At 55.3% G+C, this 17,444-nt stretch overlaps 2 protein-coding genes across 17 annotated transcripts in view; one reads left to right on the top strand and one right to left on the bottom strand.

Annotated features, from left to right (window-relative positions):
• Window positions 1-5,603: 5,603 nt before the first annotated feature.
• LOC120498194 (cytochrome b561) lies at window positions 5,604-8,865 on the top strand. 3 transcript variants are annotated; one of them, XM_039700644.1, is made up of 6 exons: window positions 5,604-5,800; window positions 6,490-6,697; window positions 6,877-6,975; window positions 7,117-7,220; window positions 7,299-7,456; window positions 8,067-8,865. In XM_039700644.1, the coding sequence occupies exons 2-6, from the start codon at window positions 6,496-6,498 to the stop codon at window positions 8,263-8,265; spliced, it is 762 nt and encodes a 253-aa protein (XP_039556578.1). In that variant the 5' UTR covers window positions 5,604-5,800; window positions 6,490-6,495; the 3' UTR covers window positions 8,266-8,865. The 3 variants fall into 3 exon arrangements, with proteins under 3 accessions (XP_039556578.1, XP_039556580.1, XP_039556579.1); XM_039700646.1 differs by lacking the exon at window positions 6,877-6,975 and having other exon boundaries at window positions 5,610-5,800; XM_039700645.1 differs by lacking the exon at window positions 5,604-5,800 and having other exon boundaries at window positions 6,244-6,697.
• A 422-nt stretch (window positions 8,866-9,287) lies between these two features.
• The window catches only part of TANC2 (tetratricopeptide repeat, ankyrin repeat and coiled-coil containing 2), a 154,024-nt gene continuing 145,867 nt past the window's right edge, over window positions 9,288-17,444 (bottom strand). For 11 of the 14 annotated variants that reach the window (XM_039700623.1, XM_039700622.1, XM_039700625.1 and 8 more), the window contains one exon: window positions 9,288-16,932. In XM_039700623.1, the coding sequence (XP_039556557.1) occupies window positions 14,907-16,932 (2,026 nt within the window). In that variant the 3' untranslated portion in view covers window positions 9,288-14,906. The remainder of the gene's footprint in view (window positions 16,933-17,444) is intronic. The other 3 variants (XM_039700624.1, XM_039700626.1, XM_039700634.1) reach the window with 1 other exon arrangement.

Here is a 17,444-nt window from a genome sequence, read left to right as displayed (position 1 = left end):
TGCTGCTGTTGTGAGGGAGAGGGGAAAAAAACACCCCTCCAGTCCAAATTTTTCATCTAAACAAATAGCTTTTTTTTTTTTCTCAGCCTTCCAAAACAATAAAATAAATGCCTGAAGCAATCAGGCTTTTACCATTTATTTCAGACCTCTGATTGCTAAGATAATTTTCAGCTATTCCAGTGAGTGCTGGGGCTGGTGGAGCCCCTCGATGTCACCTGGATTTGGGGACTGTAACAAGAAGACACAGAAGTCTTTGCTCCTGCTGTCTGATTGAAAAAGGTCTCTGCCGAGCAGTTTTGGCACCACTGTGAGGCTGTTTCCAGCTTTTCCCTGGATTTAAGGTGTGTTGAAAGCCTGGTGAGTCCCCTCTGAGTGGGGATGGGGGGCAACGAGCTGCGGGGGAGCTCACCCTGGCCCCATGGTTGGTGAGGTGCTGCTTTATCACTCGACGTGCACACTCAGCGGAACGCAGCAGAAAGCTCCTTATCATCACAATTTCCTCCCCACCCCATAAAAACTCCTTCTGGCACACACCTGCCCCAGGACAAGGGTCCATTGTCCCGTGAGGACTGGACCTGGCACAGGTGTGGGGACACATGTGATCCAGGCTGGCTGCACGGGGCAGCCTAGGTGGGACCGTGTGTTTTCCCCAGCTGGGCAGCTTGGTGGGGCTGGAGGTGAATGGGAAGGGGACAGACATGTGGTTTTCACCATCAGATCTCCTCGGGCTCGTTCCCAGACTGGGACCAGAGCCAGCAGCCCAGGGATGTGCCTGTTGTGAAGAGAGTCCTGAGGATGTGCTGTGACACTGCAAGGCCCTGAACATGCAGCATGCTGAAGGCACTGGTGGACTCAGGGCTCCTAAATGGGTTCTAAATAAATGTAAGACCCCTGTAGTCCAGCCCTTGGGGAGCCCCCAGCCACAGTGCAGGATATGTGCACAGTGCCAGGCACACAGTCAGGAACATCACAGGGCAAGAAGTGAAAACCTGGTGAGAAATCATTGCTAGTTCCTCTTCCTTCATCCTTCATCCGTCCTCCTTCGTCCCTCCTTCCTCCACCTTAATTTCTCATCTTTCATCTCTCATCCTTCATTCTCTGTCCTTCATCATTCATCCCTCATCCTTCATCTCTCCATCCCCCATCTTTGCCACTCAGCCAGAGCTGGGCATGATACAGGGTGAGCAAAGAGGCCAGCGTGTTCCCCTCTGTACCTATCAACCCAATAAAACATGGCAAAGTCCATTATTCCCCCCACCCCCCCCCTTTTAATAAATGAAAACAATCCCAGCCCTGAGGCGAGCGAGCGTGACTGTTCCAGGAGCATTAATCATCCTCTGGGAGCCCAGCACGGGTTATCGACGCTGTTTATCCAAGCTGCTATTAAAAAATGGCCATAAAGTCGCCTTCAGCCTCTCCTGAAGGAGATGAAGTGTCTGCAGGGGCTGCTGTGCTGGGCTGATTGTGTCGCCCGCCCCACGCAGCAAAGTTGTGTTCCTGCAGAGGAGGAGGACAGGGTGCCTTAATTGCTGCCAGGAGGAGAACCAGAGTCTTTTCCAGCCGATTTGCAGCCTGGGAAGGATCCAGGTTCTTGAGGAAGCTTTGTCCCAGCTGGGAATTACCTGGTTTTCAGCTGTCACAGCACCCCAAGGAACCAGAGATCAACCCTTTTGATGTTACCCAGTGCTTAGTCCCTTGGCAGCCACTGAACCTTCCAACATGACTGTTATTTTTTCTCTTATATTTGGTGAAAAATGGTTAATTTAGCCCCAGGTTTGGGGTTTCACATGGAACAGCAGCAGCCTGAGGTTGTTTCAGGCTGCACCTCAGCTCCTCCAAGGCATCTGGGCTCTTGAATCGCAGTCCTCAGGGGAGGCATCTTGCAAATTAGCATTTCTTAGCAATGAGAATTTGATTTAGGAAGGAGAAGAAGGAAACCAACCAAAAGAAGTTAGATCAGCAAAATGGTAATTTAATAATCTGTAGCGGAGAGAGGGAAGATGCCCATGCCAAGGTGGGAGGCATGGTTGGGCAAGGACAAGAACTGCTGTTTTTTCCATGAATTATCAGTTGATGATGCTCTTATTGATCCCTGGATTCTCGACAGCCCAGGACAAACCTGGAATGGCTGTTCCTCAGCTGGGGAGCTGGAGCAGCATCTCCAGAGCCACTTCAGCTCACTGATCTGAAGGAAGCTGTGGCAGTCCCAAGCACACCTGAGCATGCTTGAACACCTCTAAGCATCCCTGAACATCCCCCAAGCATCCCTGAGCAGCCTTGAGCATCCCTGAACATCCCTCAGCAGCCCTGAGAGGTTTTGAGCATCCCTGAGCAGCCCAAGAGGTCTCAAGCATCCCCTCAACCTGCAGGCCATGTCAGGACAGCCAGCACAGGTTCTGGTCCCTGAGTGACACATCCCCATGCCAGCAGTGCCACAAGGATTTCATTACCTCCAGCCTGGGGAAAGCTCAAGCAGATTTAATAAAGCCATTATGCCCCTGGCAACGCCTTTAATTAAAGAGCTCGTTATAAATGGCTGCTGCTGCCTGGTAAGAGGAACTCAGCAGTGAAGCAGCTCATTTGTCCCTGGACTGGCTGCCACCATGGCCCCTCAGCAAACACTGCCGTTGTTCCTGCTCTATGGATGGGACAAGATCTACCTCCATTTCATTCTGAAGGCTTCAGCTCATTTGTCCCTGGACTGGCTGCCACCATGGCCCCTCCTGCTGTATGGATGGGACAAGATCCACCTCCATTTCATTCTGAAGGCTTAAAGGGCTGTTCTCTTTCCTTGTCTGCTGAAAGTTGAGATAGTTCAGCTGGACACATGTTTATAAACATTTCTAAACCTATTTGGTATTGGGTTACACAGTGCTGCTCTCATCAAGGCGAAGCTTTATGTCTTGCCAAGTATCCCAAAGGATATGTCCCCAAATCTCATCCCCTTTGTGGATCTTCCAAGGGTCTCAGCTGGGCTGAGGTGGGGGAGTCCTCCCTCTGCTCTGCCCAGCCCATCCCAGCCATGGCACAGGTTTCCAGTTTATGGTGGCTTTTATGGCTTTAGCAGATGACTCTGGTAAACCATTTTCCAAGCAGTGATAAAGGCCCAGGGCCGGCCGGGTGGTGACAGTGGCTCCCCTGGCAGTGCCATACCCCATATCTCGCACCTCACCTCCCTCTGCTCGGGGTGGTGGCTCTGGGACTCTGCCCCGGGCTGCAGAGGCACCTGGACTTTGCTGCTGCTGTGTCAGGTCTCCATCAGGCTCTGGGGCCACACTGGGGTTTCAGTTCTGCTGAATCATGCCGTGCTGGCGGTGGTGGGTCCCCATCTGCTGGGGTTTGTGCGCCGGGCAGGGAGAAGGGAGTGGGGATGTTGGTGGGGGACTTAGGTGCCTTTACTCAGGGTTCCTGTGTGGCTGACAGCAGACTGGAGTGCCCAAGGGCTGGGGGAGCAGCCCTGCACCCCAAGAGAGGCTGTTACACCTGATTGCTGCACCACGGGAGCCCCAGGTCCCACCAGCCACTCCAAGGATGCTCCAAGCTCCCATGGGTGGTCGAGGGCAGAGGGTGCTGTGAACCCCGCCATGAGCGAGGGTGTGCGGGTTCCCCAGGGTGCTCTGGCTCTGGGGGAGCCCCGGGTCTCTCTGGGGGTCCAGCTTGAGGCTGCTGCCGTCCCTCCCCGGCCGGTGCCTGCTGCCTGTCTGCTGCGGGTGATCCAGGGCCGAGGATGCTGCAGATCCTCTGCGCCCTCCCTCCCTCCCTCCCCAGGGCGCTGCGCGCCGCGGGCTCCTGGTGACATCTAGTGGTGTCACACACAGGGACAGACACAGGGACAGACACACGGACACACAGACACGGCGAGGGCGGTGGTCCGGGGGCGCTGCACCCCCGGGGGCCCTGCCCGCACCTCGGCCAGGGCAAGCCGAGATGGGGACCCCCTGCTCTCGCCCCAGTTCGCCTTCTGTCCCTTTATACGCTTCTGTCCCTCATACACTTCTGTCCCCTCACACACTGTCCCCTCATACACCTCTGTCCCTCATACACTTCTGTCCCTCACACGCTGTCCCTCTCATACACTTCTGTCCCTCATACACTTCTGTCCCCTCATACACTTCTGTCCCTCATACACTTCTGTCCCCTCACACGCTGTCCCCGGGCCCTTTCCCCCTCAGGGATTTCCCTCAGGGTGTGCCCGGCCCTGCTGGAGGCCTCACCATGGGGCAGATGGAGGTCGGGGGGTGATGCCACCCCTCTGCCACCCCCCGGCCCACCAGCCCAACCAAGGGGTTCTGGTGCCCAGGATGTCACTCCAGGGCTGCTGCTGGGTGCAGGGATGAGCCGGCAAGGCCCAAACACGAATTAAATGGTGACAAAGCCCCCGTGGAGGGGACAGTCCTTAGGCCGAGCCGGTAGGGCCTGGTGCACCCTGGCCTGTTGGTGTCACAGCGAGCAGGGGCTCAGGTTTGGGAATGGGGGTGTCACACACACTGTCAGTGAGCCACCTCCTCGGGGACTGTCCCCAGAACACACGGGCCCCGCGTGCTGGTGGTCCCCCTGCCGCTTTTGCAGCCCCCCTGCCTCTGCTCCCTCCGCCGCCGTGCTGGGGTGCAGCTCCCCCTCGCTTTGGCTTTGTCATCGCTGCGTTGCCGTGCCAACGCGGTGGCCCTGTCCCTGCTCACACACTGTCACCGCTGGCACAGGCAGCAGCGCCCGCAGGTAGGGCTGGGGAACGCGGGGAGCTGTGTGGGGATCTGCCTCCAACCCCTCCATATGCCCCTCAGACCCTCCTCAGCTGTGAGCCAGGGAGAATCCCCATCCCTGCAGGAGCATCGAGAGCAGAGACAGGCCCTGTGAGACCCCCCCTGGCATTTTGGAGAGTCTCAGCCAGAGGCCACAGTGAGGGGGGCCGGGCATCCTGCCCCCCAGGGCACGTAGGTTAACCAGATTAACCAGATTAACCAGATTAACCAGAGAAAACACCCTGCCAAAAGTAGGGAGCGCTGGCTTTGCCCTGGGAAGGGGGAACTGTGGATGTGGTTGGGAAGACAGAGGTTGGGAGGGGAGCAGGCAGGTCCTGGAAGGGGTCCAGTCACCTCCAGTTTTCCCAGCACTCGGTGGTGGCTAATGGGCAACCAGAATATCCCGCTGCCACAGACATGCCATGTCCTGCTGTCAGGCCTGTGGCTGGTGGTGTTCATTGCCTGTCCCTCCATCCTCAGTGCTGTTGGGGACTGTGTTTGCCCTGTGTGACTGCCAGCAGGGCCAGATGTTTGCCTCTGGTGGGAGGCAGGACAGGGCTAAATGGGTCCCCATCTGCAGCCCCCCGATGTGCCAGCAGCCCCTCGGTGTGATGAGAGTTTTGGGGAGGCTGTTGTGATGTGGGGGAGCTGGTGCCTCTCACTGTCCCCCCCCCAGCCTGGTCCCCCTGCTCATCCCACAGAGCACCCCATGGCCCCGGGCGGTGAGGCTGGACACAGGCAGCCTTTGCAGTGCAATTTAATGGGATAAACCAATTCCCTTAACTCACTTATCTGGCTGATCCAATAAAGGTGGCTGGGAATAAAGTGTGTGCGTGGTCTTAATGCGTTCCCCCTCTCCACACTCCCCCAGCCCTGGCAGCACCGTGGGTCTGTCTGCCACAGCTGGCAGAGGGCTCCTCCCCAAGAGGGGACAGAGCAGAGCGGGGACGCTGGACCTGGGGACTGGGAGCTGCTGGCTCTAGGTGCCAGGGAAGAGAAGTGGCTGTGGCAGTGGTGGCTCCGATCCATTGAGGGATAACCCAGCACAAAGCATAGATCAGGTGAGTTGTAGGGGCCATGGGAAGGGTCTGTGGTGTAGCTGTGGCTGGGTGACACCATGTGTTTGTCCCCCCCACCAGCACGGATGTTCACCCAGCCCCATGTCCCCATTGCTTTTACCATGGAGGGGGTCCCTTGCTTACCCCTGCACCTCCTTCCTCTCAGGGTTTGGGGGTTGTTGTGGGGGTCTGCGAGCGGGTGGGCTAGGGAGGGGGGGAAGGTGGGACATGGGATGGGCATGGAGTGGGAGGGATGGGGATTGAGGGATGGGGATTGTGGGATGGGGATGGAGGGACAGTGTTGGAGGGGTGGGGATGAAAAGGATGGAGGCAGGGACAGGCACAGAAGGGCAGGGATGCAGGGGTGTGGATGGAGGGCTGGGGCAGGAGGAGTGGGGCAGGCAGGGGCAGGAGGGTTGGCAAGAAGGACAGGAGCAGGCAGGCAGGGACAGAAGGACCGGACAGGAGTCCAGGAGCAGGCAGCAGGTGCGGGAGCAGGGGATGGGTGTGCCGTGGCGGCTGGGAGCCACCTCCAGGTGTGGGTGACGCAGCCAGAGCAGGAAGCGTCCGGCTCCGTGGCAGGTGAGGGTGGAGCAGAGGCGACAGACGCTGCTCAGAGCCGGACCTTAGCCCAGGTCCGGCCAGCCGGGACCCGCTGTGGCTTCGCTGCCCCCTGATCTGTGTCCCTGCAGGCTGCCATGGACGGGGCCCCGCCGCCCTCCAGCCCCAGTGGGCTCTCGGCGTACGTGGCCGTGTCGCAGCTGCTGGGCCTGACGCTCCTGGCCACCACGGGTGCCTGGCTGGGCCGCTACCGGGGCGGCGTGGCCTGGCACAGCCCCCTGCAGTTCAACGCCCACCCTCTGTGCATGGTGCTGGGCATGGTGTTCCTCCAAGGTGACGGTGAGCAGAACGGCGGCACACGCGCCCTGTGCCAGCTGCAGCCTCCAAAGCCCGGAGCTGCGGTCGGGCAGGGGATGAAGGGGACAAAGTGGTGACAAAAAGGCACGGGGAAGGTGCAGCAGCATCCCTGGGCAGGGCTGGGTGAGCCCTGTGGATGCTCAGGTGCCCTCTCTGTGCAGCTCTGCTGGTGTACCGGGTGTTCAGGCACGAAGCCAAGCGCTCCACCAAGGCACTGCACGCCTTGCTCCATGGCCTGGCCCTGGTCATCGCCCTGGTGGGTGAGTGCTGGGCTGTGCTGGGCTGGGCTGGGCTGGGCTGTGCTGGGCTGGGCTGGGCTGGGCTGGGCTGGGCTGTGCTGTGCTGGGCTGGGCTGGGCTGGGCAGGATGCTGCCCTGGTGCTGATGGTCTCTTCTCCGCAGGCATCATCGCTGTCTTCGAGTCACACCGGGCTAAGGGCATCCCTGACATGTACAGCCTGCACTCCTGGTGTGGCATGGCCACCTTCGTGCTCTACCTCCTGCAGGTGAGGGGTGGGAAGCCCCTGGCCCCCCCGGCAGGGAAGGGGCTCAGCAGCACCTGTGACATCCCCGTGTCCCCACAGTGGCTCCTGGGCTGTGGTTTCTTTCTGTTCCCTGGTGCCTCGTTCTCGCTGAGAGGGTGGTACAAGCCCCAGCACATCTTCTTTGGCATCACCCTCTTCATCCTCTCCATCACCTCCTGCTTGTTGGGCATTACTGAGATGCTCCTCTTCAACATCAGGTGGGTGACTGAACTGGAGTGAGGGGGTGGCCCTCCAGACCTCAGCAGAAGGATGTCCCTGCTCAATCTGTGGCTCTTAAATCTCCCCTTGAGGCCTTTATTTCTGCTGCTGCTGAGTCATTTACCAGATGAAGTTTAACAAGGGGCTGGATCCAAAGCAGCAGCTTTCTTTGGGAATGTGGGTAAAATGCCCAGTGCCACTTCCCTGCATCCAGGTGTTTGCAGAACCACTCAGGGACTCATGTCCCTGGGACCTCTCTGTTCTTGCAGCTGCAGGACACAGTGAGGACCCCAGCTGCACACTGGGGTCACCCCCAGCCCCAGCACTGTGGGGACAGGGTTATGGAGCACCCCAGGAGCCACTTCCCTCCAGCAGGGAGGGTACTGGGCTGCCTGTAGCCCCAGTACAGGACTGTGCCACCAGCTTAATCTGCTGTCACCAAGGGTCTCCCAAAAGCAAAACACCAACACTCCTCTCTTGCTCTGATTTGGGGAAGGGACCTTTCCCATAGTGTGTGCCTGAAGGATGAGGATGAGGAGGGGGTCCCAGCCAGGATAGGAACAGATCACCCATCCCTTAAGGCTTGAGCATCCCTCTCCATCCCTGCAGTGACTCCTACAGCCACTTTGTGCCTGAGGGCATCCTGGCCAACACGCTGGGGGTGCTGCTGGTGGCCTTTGGGCTGGTGGTGGGCTACGTGCTGACCCGGGAGGAGTGGAAGCGCCCACCCCTGGCAGAGGAGATGGCCCTGTCCATGGACTTCAAGACCCTGACAGAGGGAGAGAGCCCTGGTGGTGGCAGCCAGTGACACCTGCAGCTCCTGGTCTCCAGCACGGGCTCCTTGTGATGTCTGAAATGTTCTGTGCACCTTGTCCCTGGTGCTTTGCATCTCTGCCCAGCCCAGGGTGACGAGGACAGCTGGGGAAGGACACGCTTGGTGCAATGCTGCCTGCTGGACTCAGCTTGGCTTGGCCTCAATCATCCTGAGCTCTGCCCTGTCCAGGCCCTGGTGACCCCTGAACCCATCCCAGCCCCGTGGGAATGGCAGTGCTGTGGGAATGGGCAGGGCAGGGGCTGGCAGGGGCACGAGGGAGAGGAGTCCCTGGGCTCTTCCTCTTCCCTGCTCTGGGGACGGAGTGGGAGCAGAGATTTCTGCACTGTGGACCAAAGCCTCCAGGCTGTTCCCAGTGCTGATGGGCAGAGGGGATGTTTGCCACCACTGGGATGTCCCACTCACTGGCAGCCCCTCACCCTCAGCATGGCCATGTGGGGGGGATGCTCCCCTAAAGGGCTCCTGGGGGTTCGGAGTGACCCTGTGCCTGTGCAGGTTCAGCAGCTTCGTGTCTGAAGTGTTTTCTCCCCACGCGTGATGTGTTTGCTCAGTGGATGCTCCTGACCTAATAAATGTTTGCAGCTAACCCTCTCCTCCTCACTCTCTGTCCCCCCAGATCAGTTTTGGGGTATCCTCGAGTTCCCACACGCCGAGGGCAGCTGGGAGAGGAGCCCGAGGGGCTGGGGAGGGTGGGTGGGATTGTCCTGTCCAGCCTGCAGACCTCAGTGGTAGCTGTGTGAGGGTCCCCACGGGCACATCTCCAGGATCTGGCCATGCATGGGTGTTATAATTATTATCCACTATATTATTTTATGCCTTTTGCTGGCAGCAGCACTAGCACTGCCTGTCACCTCCTGCTCCTGGTGGTTCCCAGGCCTCTGTCCCCATCCCCATGCAGTGACTGAGACCCAACTCTCACACCATCATTTCCACACCAAGAAGCATCAGAACACTCCTTCACTGACCCCAATGTGGGAAAAACAGCAGCCCAGACACCATTTCCAAGTGTTAACCATTTATAAATAGGTACATTTTTTCATACATACAGTTTTCATTGTACAGATTACAATCTGTATACATTGGGGGGGGAAATGCATTCTTTTGAACTTTTCACATCTATCTCACAGCTCACATGTACAGACAAGAAAACTCTGCTCAAGCAAATACAGCAAAGGAAAAAATATGTTTTCTTCTTTCCTTAGAGATGAGAGGCGAAGGCCTCTGCTGTTGGCAGGGGCTGCTCTTCCCACTGCACAATATCACAACTGTGTGGTGTTCAATATATCAGAGAGAACAGAACATGCATTGGATAATATACTGTACAGAGAGAAAGTCCTTTACATCTGAATTATAGAAAAGCTAAAGGAAAATTTAAGTGTCTTAAAGATCTTCCCAGCAAGTGTCTCAGAGGATGGCAACCAGGGAGTTGTACAAAGCACAAGGCAGGTGTAAGTGGACGTGTTTGTACCCAATTCAGATCCTCTCGGGTGTGAAGACAGAAAGGAGATGGACGCTGAATGCAACACTACGGCAAAGAAAAGGCTGGACAGGGATGAGCCCGGCAGTACTGGCAGAGTCCACACGAGTCTCTGGCTTATCAGTGTAGCAACACAATGGACTTTATGTAGCACACAGTGCTGCTCTCGTGGCTGGCTGAGCAGTGCACAGCGAGGCAGCCCTGTGGGGACCCAGCTCTATGGGCACGAGGCTTTCCCACCGACCCACCCCGACCCTGACTTGCCTCCCCACCGCCGTCCCTGGACAGCATCACCCAAAGGGACCGAGTCTTTTAGCAGAGCAGCCCTCTGTTTTCACAGCCACAGGATGTGATCCCATCAGATGGGACCTGGCTGCTGACTCCCCAGTCCCGTGACAGCTAGAAAAGGAGCAGGAGGAAGGACACGGCTGGTGGGCTGGGTGTCTGCTGGCTTTCCCCGTGACGGCCGCGCTCGCTGTGACCTCTTGGGTCGGTCTGTACCAGTTTGGTGAGATCCAGCTGTAGAGTCAAGAGTTGGACACGAATGCATCTTGCTAAAGAATTGAGCCCTTAGTGGTTTATATTAGAAAAAAGAGTTTGATTGAATGAAAATCCAGCAATTATTCACATAAAGCTGAAAACAACGCAGATTCACTTTCAACCATTGTGCTTTGTGTCCAACACACCCTCCACCAGCCTGCGAAGTGCAGCCGGCATGGGGTGAAGGCTTTGATTTGCAGAGGTCCCAGCAGGTACAGCAGCTCTTTCCCTAAGCCCTTGGGTAAAGGTTGATAAACCAGAAGAGTTACCTTGAATTCCCAAGAGTACAGCAAAGTACAACCACCAAGGAGCTCGTGCAGTGCACTATGGACCCCCGCGGGCGAGGGAGGCGGAGGACGAGCAGGCACGCTGGCTTGCTTGGTTCTCTAGATAAGGCAGAGCTGGCACTTCGGTTTTAGCTAGACTTCTCCTGGGTAACCCTGAATATACAGCAACCTTAGTGAAGGAGACTGAACTGCTCCCAGTTTACTACCCAGCCTGGTTCCAGACCCAATCCCAGCACGACTCCGGTGTTTGGCACACGCACGCTCACACGTTCACACCAGCCACGTGGTTTTCTTCACAGCCAGGTTAAAGAAAAATAACCAAAAAGTTCAATGCTCAGACAGACTGAGCTGGGCACTGGTGCCACAGCAGACAGACAGATGGACAGACACACGTCTCAGATTGTTGGAACCATCACAGTCCTCCCACACAGTGACACAGAGAAGGCAGCTCAGGCTGTACCTCCTTTGGAGATGGATCTCAAAGGACCTGTCTTTGTAAAACCCTCCTTTTCCTAAGCACTCTGATGCCCACTCAAGACTATGTCCAAAGCCCTCTGATGCCACTCCCAGCCTGGCTGGTGGGACCCTGCAGAGCCTCCCACCATGTGGGTGTCCACTCCCCTGCACTGCAGCATCCTTCTGACCTGGGAGAAAAGTGAGAGCCCACTGAGGGATGGGGCAGACACCCACACCTGATGCTGGGAGAGAAGATTCCAGCTCTGTGGCAGCACACCTGGGTCTCAGAGCAGCCACACGTGAGGATGAGACACCTGGTGGGAAGGTTGGCTAAAGAAAGGGGTCAGCTTCAGCATCACTTTTGGCACTGCCTTCCGCATGTACCCCAAGAATGCAAACTGGAGTTTCAATGTCATCAAGAACCTGCTTTACTTGGTGGACCTCAAATCCTGCTTGCTTGAAGATGGGGCTTGCCACTGGTACCACTGCAGTCAGGAGGGCATGAAGGCACCAGCTGGCAGCACTGACCTGCGTGTTAATTACTCAAAAAGTAATTAAATACATAGCACAGATGTACAGGACAGCTCAATGTCTGAAACTGAGCGTGATCCCACAGTGTGGCCTGATCTTGTCAGACCCAGATCTAAGAGGAGAGGATGAAGGGCCCTCAGGGTGAGATCTGACCTTGTGCTCCCCCAAGCACAACGGGGCCATGCCAGCACAACACAGAATGACTTCTGCTTCTCCTCGTGCAAAGACCAAATCATGACTTTGGTGGGGATGTAGGGGACTGAGCAAGAACAGCTTTTCCAGGAGGAAATGTGCTTCTTACCCACCTGGTGACCACAGCAGCCATCCTGCCTCAATTGTCCCTAAGAGAATTGCCGGGGAAGTGCTTTAAAACCACTGCAAATAATTTTGTATTCAAAAATTACTCAATCTGTTGATGCTTATATACAGGAGTCAGTTCTTGTGCTATAAATGTTATGATTCATTGCTTCATTTCTTTTCTCTTTTTTTTTGAAAAATACACTAAGAGACATGAGCTGTTTTGCTATTTTTCTAATGAAGACACTACTCACGCTTAAATATCCAGTATTTATCATAGTAACAAATTCAAACAGTAAAGTGCACCCATGTACAGAGAGAACAGATGGAAAACCATTAGTGCAAGAATCCTGTGGAAAATGTAACACGTGGAATCGTGAGAAAACCTGCATGCTGCAGTGTTTCAAGCCTCCTTCAGCTTTGTGGTTGTGTTAAAAGCGTGAGCTGTTTTGTTTTTCCCTTAAAACATCTTCAGAAACTGGAGAGTTACACACAGGAGAGCTGTGGGGGGATGTTCTGAAGGACAGGACTGGGAGCACAAGGCAGTGAGTGGCAAAAGCAGAGCATGGGCAGCTCTCCTGGCACTGCCCCTGGAGCACGCTGCTGGCAGGGAGAGGAGCACCCCAGGGTGTCACACTCGGCTGGGTAACACCGGGACAGGGCTGAACTGGGTGACTTTTTCCTTTCAAAGAAGCAACTAAAGGTAGGAAGCCACTCACTCAGGCAGAAAGCTGGAGGATGGGAGGCACTAAGCAAAGCTCCAGACCCAGGGTACATCTCCCAGCTGTGGGCATGTGGGATGTGGAGGAGAAATCAGTTACTCCTCACAATACAGAGCATGTTATTTCAGAAATGAAAGGAAGAAAGAAAGCCATCACACCCCATTTGCAAGGAGAGAAACTATGCACAGACCTGGGTGTCCCCATGGGGTACCCACCCCACTGAAGGGGTCCCAGCCTGCCCCCCATTTTACAGAGCCCTGGGATAAAGCACTGGGTTGCACCTTAAGGAAGGAAACACCAACCTCAATCCAAATACTGGCTTTGACAAAGACCAAATGGCCCCTGGGGTGCCCCAAAACTGCCAAAACTCATAGAGGAACCCCCCCTTCCAAATGCTCTCCACGTGCCTATGAGACACAAGCCTCCCCTGGCCCAAGGTGTGCATGTCCCAGCTTGCTCTGAGCAAGTTAGGCAACGAAACAGCAATGAGATGTGCTGAGCCACACACAGGGAAAAGAAAAAATGCCCCATCAAAGCCAGGGTTTGCTTCAGGAGCTCCAGACCCTGTCCTGAGCTGGTGTGAAAGGGTGCAGCTGCAGGGATGTGTGGCTGGGATATGCTCACTCACACCAGCAGAGGTTGGAGCCTGTGATTTGGTTCAAGAAGTCTTGCAAAGGATTCACAGTAGCCCTTTGGAGGAATCACTCCCCTGCTCAGCACTGAATTGCTCCCAAGAGTTGATATGAGTGAGGTTTGGCATTGGGCAACAGGCACTAGTTTGCTTTAAAACAAGCTACAGCGTTATCACTCTCCCTCCCTTCATCCCACCCTTCACCCTCAGAACACAAAAGGCAGATTACAAACCCACCAGGAATAAAGGAATTGGTAAGGGAAGTTCTTCCACCCCCACCTCAAAAGAAATTTTCAGCAAATAATTGAAATAAAAGTGAAAATCCTATAAAAAGGATTTTGGAACCGGCCCCTGCTTTTCACGTTGTCTTGATGTGACTTGCATTTGATTACAAAACCAAAAATAATAGAAAAAACCCAACCTGCACTGGAAAACGTCCTGAAAGAGATAACATAAATAAATTATAAATAGGTCTCTCTGAACTACAGCTTCTCAAAAAGCAACACATGGTCTCCACCATGCACAGATATGGAACACGGTGTCCCTTTCCAGGATTTTGGGAACAGAGGATCTTAGAGGAGCACAGCCCTTGCTACAGCCCCTGAGCCCTGGCAGGACTGAGCCAGAGGGAAGGGATGCTGCAGGCCTGGGACTGTAGAAGGACCCTTCCTCTTTTGGGACCATCATGCCATGTTCTACATCGTCATCATAAAAAAATGTAAAAAAAAAAATTAAGAATTGCAATTTTCCTCTTTGAATACCATTTCCTAAGTCAGATTTTTGCTCTTCCTTGCAAGTGATAAATGCCCCCCAGACGAAGTCCCCAACACTGACTTGCCCCGTGCAAATGCTGTGGGTGAGGTGAAGTCTGCCAACAGTGTGAAGAAGTTAGTGCAACCCCAGTTCATGCACAAGAGATTCCTGGCCACTTCCCTTGGCTGATTAAAACACGTAACAAAGGCCTAACCTTACACCTTGTAAAATGCCCCGGAGCAAAGAAATCAGTGTGAGGGCACCTGGTAGGTACTTGGAAAGCAGCAAAGTGCTGTGTGATCCCCACCCCTTCTGGCCAGTGACAAGTTAAATAAGGAAGGAAAGTGCTGTAAGCCAGCAGAATCAGAATGGGTATTGTGGGTGCTGTGCATAGCTACTGGAGTTAAATCACATCACTGAGGGTCATCCACTCTTTGGGGCAAAGAGCCAAACAGCCTGGCTGGCACAGGGAACCTGTGGATGCAGCTTTGGGAGAGGCTCCTGTGGAATTCCCTAGGAATTCCCATCAGAGTTGAGTAAGAGATCACTGAGAGAAAAGAAACCAATTTAAATCCAAGGCAATTGTCTCTTGAAAAAGAGCTGGTTACCTCCTGCTGCGTAGGGATATCTCTGGACCACCCCACACCATGGACTAAGATATCCTGGTTGGAATTTTGCTGGAATTGGGCAAATGATACTGGCTCGGCTGATGTTGGCTTCACAGTCAGCTGGGGAACAAAAGGGCTGGAGCACGTGCATGGCTGTCTGACCACCACATAAAGTACCGGAGAAACTTGATCATGTAGCTATCAAAGAGAAATAAAAATAATAATAGTAATAATAATAATTATAATAGTATGCATGGAAATCAAGCTTGGAAGTGTGTGCTGAAAACATGAGGGTCTCACTCCAACAAGTGTCTTTTACACATTAGACTCCACAAATGGTCTCTTTGGTTTGATTGGGGACGTCTGCCCTTGCCTGGAGTCCCTGGAGAGCTGCCTGTACAGGTTATCCTGGTAGGCCTGCGCCACGGGCAGCGTCCTTGCCACCTTGACGTCGGGGTATGAGGAGGCTTGGGTGACTCTCTCCAGGAGGTCTCCCCGGGACCCATTGGCCAGCATCCCATGGGGGCTGTAATAGTCTTCCTCTAGCAAATGGCCATTCTGTGCATTGTTGGTTTTGTTATAAAAGGCAATGTTGCTGATTGAAGAGGGTGGGCTAAAGGACTCCGGCTGGGGCAGATTGCCAGGAGACGTGGGACTAATGACAGTGTCCACTGACGACACGGCCCAGGTCCGGTTCTGCTGATGGAGGTGGGGGTACTGCTGAGTCCGAGCAGTTTTGTCTATGATTCCCATGAAGGGCGTGGTCCGGGAGCGGGCTGGCTCGCTGGGGTAGCCCCCCTGCGTGGGTGACACCGGGGACAGCTCATCGCACGATCTGTCGTAGGCTGGCTTGAGGGGAATCTCCATTTGCTGAATCGAGGCGGAGGGGCGAAAGTTGGGAGTCAGGTTGGAGGTGGAGGAGATGCTATTGCTGGAAGGGGAGAAGCGGAGGCCAACGCTCTGAGAGTGGAGTAGAGGCCTTGGAGTCGGTGGGTGAGGCTTGATTTCGCTGGGATTGACTGTGATGGGCCTTCTTATGAGGTGAGACACATCTGGAGAGCCCAGCTGGTTGGCGGGGAGGGAAGAACGCTCCAGGTCAAGCTTTGAGTGGCACACCGGATAGTAGGAGGCGGACTGGCTTCGCCCAATCTGAGGCGTCTGGCTGTATCTCATCCCCCCTCTGTAAGCTGAGGATGGTCTCTGTGGAAGGTCTTCTTTGGCCAGCCCTCCGTGCTGACAGATGGCTCCGGCGCTGAGACTCGCCTGCACGTGCTGCACGGGCCTGCTGTCACCCACGATGCCCCCGATGGAGCCCTGGTAGACCAGCCGGCTCTGGCTGACCCCCATGTCCCCCGAGGACGACTGGTACTTGCTGGCCATCGAGTGGGCAACCTGGCTGTAGGCACCAGTGGGGATGACAGTACTGGAATGCACGGCGGAGCTGGGCTGGTTGCTCCTCACGATCTGTGCCTTGGCTGGCTGCAGCCTCAGCCCCGGCTGCGGCACGGCCACGGGGAGCTGGGGCATCTGGAAGGATCTCTGCGTCATCTTGGAGAGAGGAGACTTGGGTCTGCCGGGCAGCTGGGACACCCCGCTGGGCTCCTGCTGGTAACGGACTGGGGAGCCAGACTGGGACCTGTAAACGCTCATGCTCTCTGCAGGGGGACTGGCACGGTACTGGGGGCCTCGGCGCAGGGGAGATGGTGGTGGGCTCTGGTACTCCTTCCCCTGGCTCCCCACGGGAGGGGGGCTGAAGCGGTAAGTGGAGCCCTGGTGAGCTGGGGATGTGTGTGGAGGACTGGGTCTGTAATGTGAGTTTTGGTGTGTTGGCGACAGAGCAGGAGATGTGGACTGGTAGCCCTGCCTGGTTGGTGAACCCACGGAGCTGTTGGACCTGAAATCAAAGACCTGATGAGAGCCAAGCGGTGAGCCAGAAATATAGGCTGAGTCCCTGTGAGCTGGAGATGGGGGTGGGCTCTGGATGATGGGCAGCCCTTGGTTTGGCCTGGACTCTGTCTGTAAGCCAATGGAAATATTTTCTACGTCCTGCTCGAGGTATTCCTCCTCAAAGATATCTTGCACAGAATACAGCTCTTCATGCTGGGCTTCGGGTTCTGGCTCCACTGGGAGTGGAGGTGATGGCTGCTGCTGCTGCTGCTGCTGCTGCTGTTGCTGCTGCTGCTGCTGCTGCTGTTGTTGCTGCTGCTGCTGCTGCTGCTGCTGCTGCTGCACCTGCCTGCACTCCTCCTCCACCCGCATCAGCAGCCGCTGGATCTCGCGGTTGTTAGGACACAGTTTGATGGCCTCGTTCAGGTCCTCCAGGGCTGCTGAAAACTGCCTGCTTGACAAAGGAACAGAAATGAGAACTGGAAGTACTTCGGATTTGGATGGAGCTCTTTGCAGAGATTCCAGGGGAATAAAATGGCTTGTGCATGTTACTGAGGGAGGGAGCTGTGATTGCTACTGCTTGCTGCACCTCTCCCATGCTGCCTTATGGGCCTCCCTTGGATTTACGTTATCCAAACAGAGGGAAAATTCTGGAGAAGAAGGGAACACAGTCCTTAGATGGCACAACCCAGACCAGCAAACATGCCTGCCTCTACAGCTCACGTTGGGGGCTAATTAATTACTCCCCCTAGCATCACCATGAGCTTCACCTCCGTTTTAGTGAAGGGGACACCAACTCATTGATCACCACAAGCCCAGCTCACAAGTGCTGTAAACAAGCTCTGACAGAGCTACAACCACTCACACCAGTGAAAATTTAACTCCTGCCTGATGCCAAGACCACCCAGCGTCAGGCCTGGCTCCAGAGCTCAGGGGCTCCCGCAGGTCAGTGCTCTGGGCAAGGCT

Source organism: Passer montanus, unplaced genomic scaffold (genome assembly GCF_014805655.1).
Source record: "Passer montanus isolate IOZ18808 unplaced genomic scaffold, ASM1480565v1 scaffold142, whole genome shotgun sequence".
NCBI lineage: Eukaryota > Metazoa > Chordata > Aves > Passeriformes > Passeridae > Passer > Passer montanus.
The sequence above is the reverse complement of the archived record's forward strand: the minus strand, read 5'-3'. Positions and strand labels throughout refer to the sequence as shown.

Excerpts from the sequence above, each read along its gene's own strand:
- LOC120498194 (XM_039700644.1), top strand. The coding sequence starts at position 6,496 with ATGGACGGGGCCCCGCCGCCCTCCAGCCCCAGTGGGCTCTCGGCGTAC. Across the intron at positions 6,976-7,116 it reads CCTGGTCATCGCCCTGGTGG|GCATCATCGCTGTCTTCGAG; the intron begins GTGAGTGCTGGG and ends TCTTCTCCGCAG. Across the intron at positions 7,221-7,298 it reads TCGTGCTCTACCTCCTGCAG|TGGCTCCTGGGCTGTGGTTT; the intron begins GTGAGGGGTGGG and ends GTGTCCCCACAG.